Source organism: Acipenser ruthenus, chromosome 1 (assembly GCF_902713425.1).
Source record: "Acipenser ruthenus chromosome 1, fAciRut3.2 maternal haplotype, whole genome shotgun sequence".
Classification (NCBI taxonomy): domain Eukaryota; kingdom Metazoa; phylum Chordata; class Actinopteri; order Acipenseriformes; family Acipenseridae; genus Acipenser; species Acipenser ruthenus.
Window position 1 is genome coordinate 75228792 of NC_081189.1, and position 13196 is coordinate 75241987.

At 37.3% G+C, this 13196-nt stretch overlaps 1 protein-coding gene across 2 annotated transcripts in view; it reads right to left on the reverse strand.

The window, feature by feature from the left end:
- Positions 1-579: 579 nt before the first annotated feature.
- LOC117420766 (protein AF-9-like) overlaps positions 580-13196 on the reverse strand; it is a 107874-nt gene continuing 95257 nt past the window's right edge. For both annotated transcript variants that reach the window (XM_059029877.1, XM_034034379.3), the window contains exons 12-15: positions 12905-12973; positions 12416-12484; positions 6372-6443; positions 580-1704 (exon numbers count right to left, since the gene is read on the reverse strand). In XM_059029877.1, coding sequence (XP_058885860.1) covers positions 1573-1704; positions 6372-6443; positions 12416-12484; positions 12905-12973 — 342 coding nt within the window. In that variant the 3' untranslated portion in view covers positions 580-1572. The remainder of the gene's footprint in view (positions 1705-6371; positions 6444-12415; positions 12485-12904; positions 12974-13196) is intronic.

Sequence of the window (13196 nt, forward strand, 5' to 3'; positions counted from 1 at the left end):
CAATAGTACCACATCAAGTGTGCACAAATCAAAGACTGTGCAGTCAGTTATCACTCCTTACACATGGACAACCATGACAGAAATGAAAAATAAGGCTCTGACATCAATCTGTGATGTTACATTGTTCCTCTAACAATAATTGCACACTGTGTACTACAAAGCTATAATGCTTCAAGTATTGTACATACTGATTTGGAACTGAACCACAGTAAACATACACTTAAATTAAAAAAAAAAAAATAAAATAAAATAAATCTTTGGGGTGAAAGTAAATTGTACAGAAAAAGAGCAGTCCTGGATCATTTACAGTAGCAAAAATTAAAATGTAATTTTCTTTTTTTGTATGTCATAAATGAGCTGAATATGTTATCAAAGAAAATGTAATATCAATAATATTTACTGTGTATCTTTGTTGTGGGTACAAACTTATATGAATAATGACTAATTTAGTTCTGGGAAGACAGCAACCTAATGTAAGAAAACAAGCCTAAGCACAAAACACTAATTTGTACTGAAGCTTCATTGTATCTTCTGTTTACAGGTTTTTTGTTGTTGTTGTTTTTTTTTGGGGGGGGGGGGGGGGGGGGGGGGGGTTCAATAGCCCCAGCTCTTAAAAACATGATTTTATTGAACTACATAAAAAAACCCTATGCAGAGCAATAACTATGAAGCCACACACTAATGCAGTGAAGAATAACGGAATGAATGATGAGAGCCAAATCATAAAATTAATCAACATCTTCAAAATTAAGAATTTTCTACAACATTCCTTATACATGCAAGAGTATCTTTTAAACCCTCCCAATCTCAAGACCAATGACAAAAACCCTTGCCTTTCCCTTGCTGCTCTCATCTTTGAGAACTAATCTGGGAGTTCATCTTTTTTGTCACTTAATGGTTGCCAATTAATCTGCACAAGCTGATAAATTAAAGTTGCACCAATATTGTGCAAATATAGACCACTGGCTTTAGTGTTCCCATTAGGGCCTGGCAATGTTTGCCTAAAAAACATCTGATGATAATAATAATGAAATAAATAATAATAAACTATCCATAAACACCACCTTTTATTCACCCTCCCTTGAATTTAATATTTTTTTTTTTGCTACTTTGAGGGCTTGTAAAAAATGTGGTAGTGTCATTCCCAACAATCACCGATATCTGAAACTTAATAAATAGACCAATAATGTAATAAGGCAGTGTTAAACATGCATTTGTCACAAAGAACAGTATCACACAATGACATATGATAACCATATACACATTCATTAAGGGCAAGATTTTATTTTGTTTTTTTTTTTTGTTTTTTTTTTCAAGGCTTTCCAGGTGAACACTTCCAGAACATCTCCTTGGCAGAAAAAAAAATTATTCTGGGTCTCTTGTTTCTTTTTTCTCCCTCACTCTTCTTCGCTTGGTTCCAGATCTACAACTGGCTTCAAAAAACAAAGCTGTAGGGAGCTGTATTCTTGGGCCCGCTGCGTGGGTGGGTTGCATCACTGCAATATTTCAAGTAAAAGAAATGTTTTGTTGTGTGTGTTTCTCATTTCCATGAAGCAGCCAGCCGCTGTATTCTCAGGAAGTTCCAGAAGTCTCAAGGTAACTCTGTAGTTTTCGTACTGTAGTTTTGTCCAGTGAGCACAGGTCAAAGTCAAAGGTGGTGTTGGTAATGTGAAAGTGTCCTGTTTCTTCTATAAGGTTAACAATCTGAAAGAAGAGTGGGAAGAACCAAATTAAATAATTGGAAGAGAAATTCAAAATTGCAGTGTGCAATGATCAAACGAAAGGCAGACAAAGTGGTCTACATCTCAAACCTGGTTACTACAAAACGAGGTGTGTGTGTGTGTGTTGGGGGTGGTTGGGTCCTGCAGGTATTGTCATCCCCGATCGTTTTATTGTATAGTAATATTTGTACATTTTCAGATGTACTCTTTAGTTGACAAAAGGCTGTTTGCTATATATTAGAAGATATTATCAAAAATCAGCACTGATCATTGGACTACCTGGCTCATATTTCCCCACAGGTCAACACATAACATACAGAGTGCAGAGGCTAATCAGTAGAAACATGATATCAAAACACATGGACAGGGACCTCTCCATTAGGGAAATATTTGGCTGGTTGTGATGGAAAGACTTCCTACACAGCCACAGGCTTCGGCTTTTCAACTGGAGATGAGAAAAATGAAGAACACTGGAAACTTTATTTATTTATTTATTTATTTTTTTTTTTTTTAATGGTTTAATAAACTAATGTGCCAATCAAATTGTAAATTGGGTAGCACGAGTGCCTTTGGTTAGTCAGCTCAGATGCAGTTTTGAAATGAATATCCTTTAACAGGGTAGGTGCCTGTCTGGTGGGTAGGAGCTACCGGTAAATAATTAGGAAATAAATAGATATAAAAGACCAGACAGTTTCAGAGGCATTTTTCCTGCATTGTTAGCCATTTGATGTAAATATTAGTTGACTTGAAATACAATAGAATGGCAATGTTATGAAAACACAAAATAAGCAGTGCTAAACTGTTAAAATTCACACCGTCAGATCTTAATATCATTTACAATAGCTAGGAGCCCCGTTTCGACTTTTAAGTAGTAGGTTTAATTGACTCAGTTTGTATGGGGCATGTAACTTTTAGGTTCTGCTGTAGTTTCATATAATTTCACCTCAGAATTTGAGATAAAAAGGGAATGCATTTACAATTAAGCTATGACGGTTTTTCAGTATTACTAAACAAGACCTAGGTAGTCCACACTGATAAAGCCATTTCAAGTGACAGGGCTGAATCTGACTCGCTTTCTTCTTGCACTACAAAGCAGCTCTCCATGTGGAAAACATTTTAAATGTAAAATTTCTTGGATAAAAATTGGGAATGCCAGAGGGCTATTATGACATTCAAAATACACATCAGATGCTTTGATAAAAAATGAATAGTTAAATGCATACAATATTGGCTTTAAGAAAAACACAACATAACGTTTTATTTTAAAAAGCAAGCACAAAGGCATTTTTGTCTTTAATTCCAGCCGCCTACATTGAAGGTTGGGAAAAAAATATGTAAAACAACAAATTTAATACAAGGCCTTACCGTTGTTGAATACATGTTGTTAATGTATGTTCCAGAATTGTGTGCTAAGTGCATGTATTTAGTGGTATGTACTTAATGTAATGTACTTCTCTGCAAACTGCAATGCATACATAATTTTTACCAGGTCAATGTTTGCGTTTGAAGTTCTGGTGGTGTTTTCTGGTTTGCGTTTTCGACACTAATGTATATATTATACCAACCAAAGACAAATGCATCTGTGTTCATCCATAAAGCATATCCATGCTAAAAAATATTTTTAATACAAACCAAATTATTAGATTTGCAAACAATGTTGTTTTAGCATCAAATATTGTGACAGAAATACAATGATTCTTGGCTGTAAATCTCCCTCCCGACCAGGAGGGCGCTAAGCACGAGAACAGAGTTCTGTGGATGGGCTGGTCTGACAGTTCTTTCCCAGGGTTCAAGGGAAGTTGGAAGGAGGCGAGACTCGCATTGACCCGGAAGGGAAACTATGTGGCAGCCGCAGATTGGAGGCGGTTGCACTCGTTTATGAAGGGTCATTCATGTGTGACAGCATAAAAGGGGACGGAGAATCGTAATCTGTTCCTTTGCTTTTGGTTTATGTAAATAAACCGAGATGGACTGCGAGAGACCCAGTTCCTAATCAAAAAAAAGTACAGTGAGTGTTTTGTTTGTCTTGTCTTGCACATTACCAGACAGCTAACACATTTCCAGAGCTGTCACCGAGGCCCAGCACTAAGCCGGCACTTCACCAACAGTCACTAAATAACCTGTATCACCTACGACGAGCACTACTGCACGCACCCAGGACTGGTGACCGTGTATGTATTATTGTGGGTCAGATATTGTGTTTATTAGTTGGGACTGCAATCCCATTATTGTTTACCCTGTGCAGTACACATTGTTGTGTATTGCCGGGGGATTATTGTTTTGGTCACCAGACCTGGAATAAAAATAAACACCACTTTTCCAAACTGGATTACAAGGCTCTGTCTCTTTAATTACCGCACTGCATCACTCCTGCACCTGTTCTCACTCAGCCACTTTGTCACAAATATACAATAAAAATAGAATAGTTTTAGCTCCACTGGTAGCTTCAAGTCCTTTATGATTGTAGTGTCAACTAGGAAAAACAACCCCAGGGTTCACAAGGAAAACAAAGTAAAATGTGTTAAGAGAATCACAGAAAACAGCTGCGTACTAACTATAGACACAACCTCAAAGTGTATTGTTTGTATGGATATGGATATGGATTATGGCCAGAGGTTAATACAAAGTAGCAGTAAAACTACATTTTAACTGGACAACACCAGCGTGACGGATTATCCCCACCCCTGCGTATATGTAGATTATTTTCTGTATAGTTGGTGTTGTTATTGTTTTGGTGCATTAGTGTAGGTGTGTGGCAGCACGGCAGGATGAAAGCTACAAAAACTAGTAGGCATGTGGCTGGAATCATCAATTGAATAAATGTTTAAATGATTCATTAAGGCTCCAGCCACAGGTGTATAGAACAGGCATTCACGGGTGCTAATGTAGATTTAGTTATGAGAATTTATGTTGGTGTTTGTGGTGAAGGTATGTGTTTTGGAAGTGCTGTGTCTGTCTGTATACATGCATGCATACATACATACATACATACATACAGTTGTAATCAAAAGTTTACATACCCCAATGGAAATGTTTAATTTCTAGAAATTTCTCGAAAAACAAAGAATTTTAAGACAAATGTTTTGTAGCAAAAGTTTTGCTTTTGTAGATGAGGAAAAAAAGCCATTGAAGACCACTCAAGTTGTTCCCACCAGCCTTCTGGTCGGAAGATCGTCCTAGTTTCAATCTACCGTCATGGTACTGCAGATCGTCGCCACTGTAGCAGTGCAGAAAAAGCAAAACGGCGTCTCCGCTGGTTTCGCAGAAAAGAGCAGAGCTGTGCTTGACGAGCTCTCGATCGATTACGTACTGTACTTTCTTCCAAAAGCATATAAACAAACACAGCCTCCATGCTGCCGCCACACGGATTTCGGATTTCATGCAATAGTGATCCGAGTTCAGTGGTTTGGTTAAACAGGGAGTCACTCACTTCAGTAATTAAAGGTGTGTGTGTGTACAACAAACAACCGCAGAAAGTGCAGCTTATTAATACGGTTGTCGTGCTAACTGCAGTGTGTATGTATGAGGCCTTTGAAGAACACATTTTGGTTGGCGAGAATGCTCTTCCTCGATTTCCTGAACTCTCCTCCAGTGTTCATAATGGCTTTCTTCAACAGCAACATGTAAGAATCTAATACATGCTATTAAAAACCAGAGCAATACATCAATAGCTGCCATATTTCAAGATACCAAGATGCCTTGGAGGATACTGTAAACACCCGGTTCACAAACCATAACTAAACAAAATGAGTGCACTTGCAGACTGAGTTGTGAACACAAATGAACTTGGTCCTGAAAAAAATGGGAAAAAAAGGACCAAAAAAACCTAACTTTAGCTCGCATCCAACGAACTTATTCCTTTTGCTCACAGACAAGTGTGAACAGCAAACTGATACATAGTTTGAATGAAACTAACCAGACAGAGAGTTTGAAACGGACTGAGTGGGAATGCAGCCTAAATAGCATGGAAAAAAATAGTATTAATTAATAAATCTGCGATACTATATGCATACACGTTGTTTCCTACGCAGTTTAATATTAACAGGTATGCCCATGACAAACTGTGCTTGCATGAAACAAATTATGAAATTAGCAAAATAAATATTGTACCTTTCATCTGGTAGACTAGAATAAATTACATTGGGAGATGATAATGACTTGAAAAACGCACTTCTTTCTTCCCATGGCTCGGCATGTTGTTCAAATTATTATTTTAAACACTGACAAACAACTGTATTCAAATTCATTGAATACTTGCATTAGCATTTCAAAATCTGCACTTATCTTTTGATTTCAGTCCTCAGAAGCACTCGTTCCGACACCCATGGCAATATTCCCATTGCCTTCAAAACATTCAGAGACAACGTCTTCGACTGCCTAATTTAGATTAACCCCCAAATCAAAATCCAACGGTTGACTTGAGCTTTATAATGCCTCATTGAGCTCCACAATAGGGTTGTTCAGAAGTATCCCACTTCAGTTTAACAGGTTTGAAAAGGTGGAAGCAAGTACAGTCAAAATGCAGCATATCAGTGTTTAAACATGCAACGTGGTTAATGAGCAGAAAACTGAAGCTGTGTCAATTTTGGAGAGAATAATACAAAAATATACACTTCTCACATTACTGTAACAGTGAAACATAATTCTTACTTGCTGTAGTATATGTCTCTCTCTCAGAGTCATTAACCTTCTATGAAGTTCCACCAACTCATCGAGATAAGCCTGAAAAAACAAAAACACACAACAATTAGTAAGTTACTATTTGTCCTGGGGTTTATTTTTCATGTTTGCAAGTAAGTTTACTCAATATAATTTCTGTAAATATTTCATTCATGTGGTTTACCTACATAACCAACTACAGTACATTACAGTGCAAAAGCACAGTCTGTAACATGAAAGTGCCCTGTACAGTAGGGCATTGATAAATAGCTGACAAAACACATTTCAAAAATAAATTTTGTATACAAGAAAACAACACACCACAAATATACATGCTTATACATAATATCACATGGGGTGCTTTATGATACAAGTCACAAAAGGTCAGAGAGTCTGACACATCACATGTGGGCTTTCTAATTTTTTCCGTTGAATGTGGTGAAAATCATTTTGCACCTTAAAAGCACCCAGTATTAAATAATCTTAATATAATGTAATTTCTATCGGATACAAGTCCTCTGATAAAGAAAATCCATATGTTTCTCACACATTTAAACTGAATCTTTGTGAACAGGATTAAAAAGGAGGGTACTTTGATTCGACAACAAGAATGTAGAAAGCACAAAAAAATCTTACAAAGCGTCATACATCCGCACTTGCTGCTACAGTTCTTTTCAAAATAGCCACTCTAGTGCACTGGGGTTTGAGATCTGTCACAAAATAAACATAACATAGCAAGTGCTCTGGATTTTCTGTTCTGTACCACATCAGGGATCGTTATTGCTGTGTTACCTGTTTGACAATGAGGGCAATAATCCTTGCGCTATCAGTGCACTAGAGCGGCCATTTTGAAAAGATATTTGAAACAGTTTAAAGTTAAGTGTAAAAAGTTGTCAGGATGTTAACGAAAAGAAATTACAGGTATGTATTTTAAACAGTTGTAGCAACACATGGGGATGTAGAACAATATTTTTTGGAACCCCGCTACTTACTCTTTAAATTAACAAAATGTAGTGTCTGCAGATAAGTAAATGGGGTAAACTGCTGTCTTATGTATTCGGGTCACATACAGAATACAGAAGATATCACTAGGTAGTAAAATAAATAAATAAAAAGGTGTTCCCCTATTGCAAGTATGCCACATTTATGGTATCCATACAGTCAAGATATAGATCATTTTAGTCCAATAGATAGCTAGGATATTTTATTTTAAAATAAAATCTCTATCATCAGAAAATATCATAAATTAAACAATGCAATGATGATACAAAACATTTACATATTGAAACAGTGTTGTACATTAAATATTTTTTTGAAAAAGTCACATGATTAAAATTCCTTTTTCCACTGAGCACACCACCCCACCAATAGCCCAGAATGTCTGGAACAGACTTTTTATGCCATTGAGAAACGTCTCATTTAGCAAAACCCTTTTAAGATATTCAACATGCAACAAAACCATGGTTACCAACATTCTAATTGAAATAACGTTTGGTCACAGCGGAGCTATACCTTGTAAAGATAAAGATCCTACACAAAATTAAAAAATGTTCTCAAATAAACCATAGAAAAAACGCAGCCTACACAGACTTTTATAGAATAAATTTACGCGTAAAAATATGCACAGAACAAAAAACATTAGATAGTTGAACAGAACTAACTTGCACTTATTATTCAGTCAGAGCTCCCCCCCTCTCCTGCTTCAGCACAGCTGGAATCAGAGTCAATGGAAGGCAAGGCAGACGGGCCCGCTTCATCCTGCCGCGGAGACTTCAGCTGTCAGTCAGAGTATTGTGCACAATACCATTTTCAAATCAAACTAGTAACTGTCACCGTATCCATAAAGCAAAAGCTTACCTACACCTTAACCCACTAATTTCAAAGGAAGCGCTTTGAATGGCAGGCGCTGTAACTGGCAAATGAAAATGTACAGTCGGTGCAGGTCTTGATGACTGACAGTCACTTAAACGAATGAGAGCATTCTAACGCTGTTTCAGTCAACGATGGCAGTGACAGTGACAGTGAAACTACAGTACTAACAGACCACTGAGATGACTCGCAGCGATCCCTAGCCATTCAGAGCGAAACAGAGACAGAACAGGAAGTAAGTATAAAAACTACACAAACTGGAGATGATTTCTAAATGATTATTGTTGGTAAGAAAACAAAAAAATAGCGGGTGGTTTTACTGACGTTTATCCTATATAAATTTATTTCAGTGAATTCGACGTTTAACGAGCTTTACCGATTAATATCTAAAAGTAGCATGCCTATTTATAATACTTAAAATCAACTTGCACTCTGTAAGCCACCAGCACTTTAAATGCAGATACAACATCAGCAGTCAACACATCACTCAAGTTGCTTTTTTCTGATTTTTAAAATTGCTAGTAACTTGACCAAGGAGAAAATTGGCCAATGTAACTTCATATTTATTCTCCTTTATATCTTATAGTAAAATCATCAGAGACTGCAGCCTTGGACAGAAAAGAAAAAACAATGAAAAACAATTTCTCTCTGCTGACAAGACACACACTTATCATCTGCTTCTGACTGAATAATACTGAGAAAAGAGTTCACAGCCTCAATGGTGTGCTGCACTCTCCACTGGAGATCACCTACTCTGGATTGGTGGACATGTTTCTCCAGACAGGTTTAACAGATTCTTCAACACCTAATCTCTCCCTCCAGTGCGTATCTGGGACATCTTTCACATTTAAGTTTCTGATAGTAACACACAACCTGTACAATTCTCTCTTTTTTATTGTTCTGAATTGCAGGCTGAAGAGTGCACCAAACTGTAGGTGGTGTCCTGGGGAGTCAACATTCTGATCAACAGCAGGTCTAACCTGCAGCTCAAAAACTTCTGGCTCTAAACACTGAGAACTGTCCCTTTTGAAAAATTGACTCAAAAAACATGGTAGTGCTGTGTTTTCCGCCATCTTGAAAGTTCTCTCTTCATAACACACTGTTCGGTAAGAGTTAACATGTTACGTAGCACCTATTGAACGCAGCCCTGACCTAAAGAAATTAGACAAGCTATAAATCCCAAAAGCTTGGAGGCCGTTATTAGATCACAGATCAGAAAGACATTATCAAACATTGATCTGCCGGGTACATAATACATTTGATCACAATGCACAACACAATTAATCACTTTGCCCAACCTGTTAACCAAAGTCTTTGATAATTTTGTAATCCATACAAAGGAGACTTAGTGGACGCCAGTTCTTTATATTACATAAGTCCCCTTTCTTTGGTAGCAAAGTCAATACTGTGCACCGGCAGCTCAGTGGTAGTTTCTTTTCAGCAATGCTCTCAAGAAACCGACTATAGACCAGAAAGTCTTATAGAATTCCACTGGTATACACATCAATCCCTGGTGCTTTAACATTGTTCAGTCCCACAAGTGCATAATAGAACTCCTGGAAAGTAAAATCTCTCTCCAAGTGACCCCTCCACTTTAGGAACCTGGACCCTCTAGAAAATGCTGAGCTTTACCAGACATCCCCAGCCTCCACCATGAATAGGTAAGTGTACAAGCCTACACAATACTCTCTGATTGCCTCAGGTTCACTTAGTAGTTGTCCTTGATCCATCCGTAAACAATGAATTAGTTTATCCCGAGAGGTTTTCTTTTCTAGAGGAAATATTGTGTGGGAGCATCCATTTGGGACAAGTTAAGAAACCTGGCGTGTACTAATACCACTTATACTCATGTATCCAGCAGATTTGCTTTTTTAGGTCCTCAAACAACCACTATAGCTGGACCCCAGAGCTCTGTGGAGCTCAGTGGTGTCGTCCTCCAGCTCTCTAATTGCTAAACTAGTACTCTTAGTAATATTTTTAGTATAGGGTTGACAAAATAATTTAATCTGAATTAGAGACATCCCACCATAGCCTTAACAATGAGAAAGTGCCCTGTTGCCTTCTCCACCATTCCCAGTGGGGCAGGGCTGGAGATGCAGTGCTGAGGGTCCTGTTGATATGCAGTGCCTTTTAAACCTGTTTTACTGTGAAAAAAATACTTTTAAACAACGCATCGAAAATTAACTGTGCGTGTGAAAATAAATTGGACCTGACAGGGGCTTAGGTTGGCCAGGGTGTCCTCGGCTCACCGCACACCAGCAACCCCTGTAGTCTGGCCAGGCGCCTGCGGGCTTGCCTGTAAGCTGTGTTGTCCTCCGACGCTGTAGCTCTGAGGTGGTTGCATGGTGAGTCCGCACTGTGAAAAAAAAGCGGTCGGCTGACGGAACACGCTTCAGAGGACAGCGTGTGTTCGTCTTTGCCCTCCCGAGTCAGTGCAGGGGTGGTAGCGGTGAGCGGAGCCTAAAAATAATTGACCACTCCAAATTGGGAGAAAATAATAAAAAATAATAGGCGACTAAATTTATAAAAAATAAATAAATAATGCTGGAAAAGGAGCAAAATACGAATTTCATTGCAAGACTCAATGCACGAAACACTGTTAATACAAAAAAAAACACGTACAAATACACTAAAAGGCAACCCTGTTAATATCAGAAAACAAGTTTATATTTTACTTACTTTCAGCACGCTCAAAAAAGCTTTTTAGGCCATTTAGTGACTTTAGTAGATTTTGTTTTATTATTTTAAGCAAAACTGTATTCAGCTTCAACTACATTGGGAAAATGCTGCAGTATTGTAGTTTTGGTGTTCTTGGATCTTTTGTTTGGGAAAGTACTACTGTAGTAACAGTACCCGGCTACAGTTTAAAATTGTTACTGTTCCATTACTTTTTTGTACAATGTTTTTGAATACGACTACAGTTAGGCTACAGTACAGTAGCTAGTAGGATGTTACGTAGCAATCGTATATAATTGCATAAAAAGTGCCACAGATAATTTATGAATAATTAATGCTGCACTTTAAATAGAAGTGTGATTATTTAGTTGTATTCAGAAAGAAAAAACAAATAAAAACATCAAGGTAAAATACAGTAACGTCTGTTTTATTTCTGCACATTTACTGTGGAAATAGCTCTAAATGTCCACACCATGGAGCAATTTACATAATTTGTTTAATTCGAACTTTGCACATCAAACTATTTGTATGGTCTCCAGAGATTCGTATTAAGCCGAGTTCACTGTACATACATTCAGCTCTTAGTGAAGTGGTTAGCTGTACAAGTCAAGATGCATTCTGCCTCAATACTGAAGAATAACCCACAGAAGAGTTTAACTGGTATAGTTTGAAGAGTCTCTATTTCGGTATTATCTTCTTTAATTGTTGTGACCAGGACAATGCAAGATGTGACAGCATGATATTGGTGCTCAAACCTAAGCCTGTTGTGTCACCAAGACACAGGATAAAATACAAATACATTTCAAAGCTGCTGGTGTTGCAGTGGTAGTAACATACATTCCTAATTTAAATGCAAACATTTTTTGTGCGGCCCCCCATCCCATGCAACCTCCGGAAATTGTCCCTCCATCACCAAAAAAAACCCTGGTTTAAACAGTTTGAAAAGAAAAGAGAAAAAAAATCTACTCACAAGCCTATCACTCAAGACTGACTCACACACTTCCTCACAGAAACCTCAGCGCCAGACAGCACAAATGGATAGAGACACAGACAGAGGATAGATAGGTAAGAGAGAGAGAGAGAGAGAGAGAGAGAGAGAGAGAGAGAGAGAGAGAGAGAGAGAGAGAGAGAGAGAGAGAGAGAGAGAGAGAGAGAGAGAGAGAGAGAGAGAGAGAGAGAGAGAGAGAGAGAGAGAGAAGAGAGATAGCGAGATAGATAGAGAGATAGCGATAGAGAGATAGACATGCCCACCAGGTTACAGATCTTATTCAATTGTAGGAACAAATGCAGAATCCTACTGCAAACCATTACATTGCCACTCCTTCTCTAAATACACAAAAAAGAAAAAAACGTACTTTCAGTTCAGAATTTCTTCCGACACATTTTGGATTATTACCTGTGGTGCACAGCTGTACGCTGAGATTTCTAAAAGCTACATTGTCTACTCTACCACTGTTGGTATTTCCACTGAATGTCTGTGCTATTCTCACCTGCTTTTGTCTGGTCCTGTCTACTGCTGTGCATATGGAGTTGCCAATCCTCTGATAACCCGAAATGTCCTGGAAGAAAATCCAAACAATCAATGAACAAAAACAAAAGACCAATTTTAATACAAAAAAAAAAAAAAAAATCTTGCTGAATTTGTCATTTGAAAAGCAATTACAATTTTTGCCCCCAAAAAAAAAAAAAAAAAAAAAAAAACACATTTCACCAGAGAGAAAAAGCATGTAGAGTTCTGAATGAATTCAGATAGTTAATTTTCCCCATTGTTAAAAAACAAAATGGCAATATATAGGACCTGTTCATCAATTTTAATTTAAACTGTACACAATACAACCGTTTACAAATTACAGCATTAATTGATTGGGCCGAGTATGAAAGAAAAGCCATAAAAAAATAAAAAAAAATTTTCAATAAACTGAAGCTTTAAAAAATAAAAATAAAAATAAATAAATAAATAAAAATAAATAAATACTTACCGTATCACAATCTCCATTCTTTGTTTTTTCAGGTTTTGTTTGCTTTATTGGGCTTTTTACTTCTATAATCTATAAAAACAAAACAGTTTGAAATGTATTGTGTTACCAACTTAAAAACTGATCAAAATTGCAATTAGCAGTATTCTGTTAAAATAAGCTTCTCACAGTGGCAGCAAATTACTTAAATTTCACTGTTGGTCAATTAAATTGGCTTCAAATGAAAGAATTATTCTCTCTAAAACACCAATTCCAATTCCTGAATTGAAAGACAGGAAACCCCAACCCTGCATGT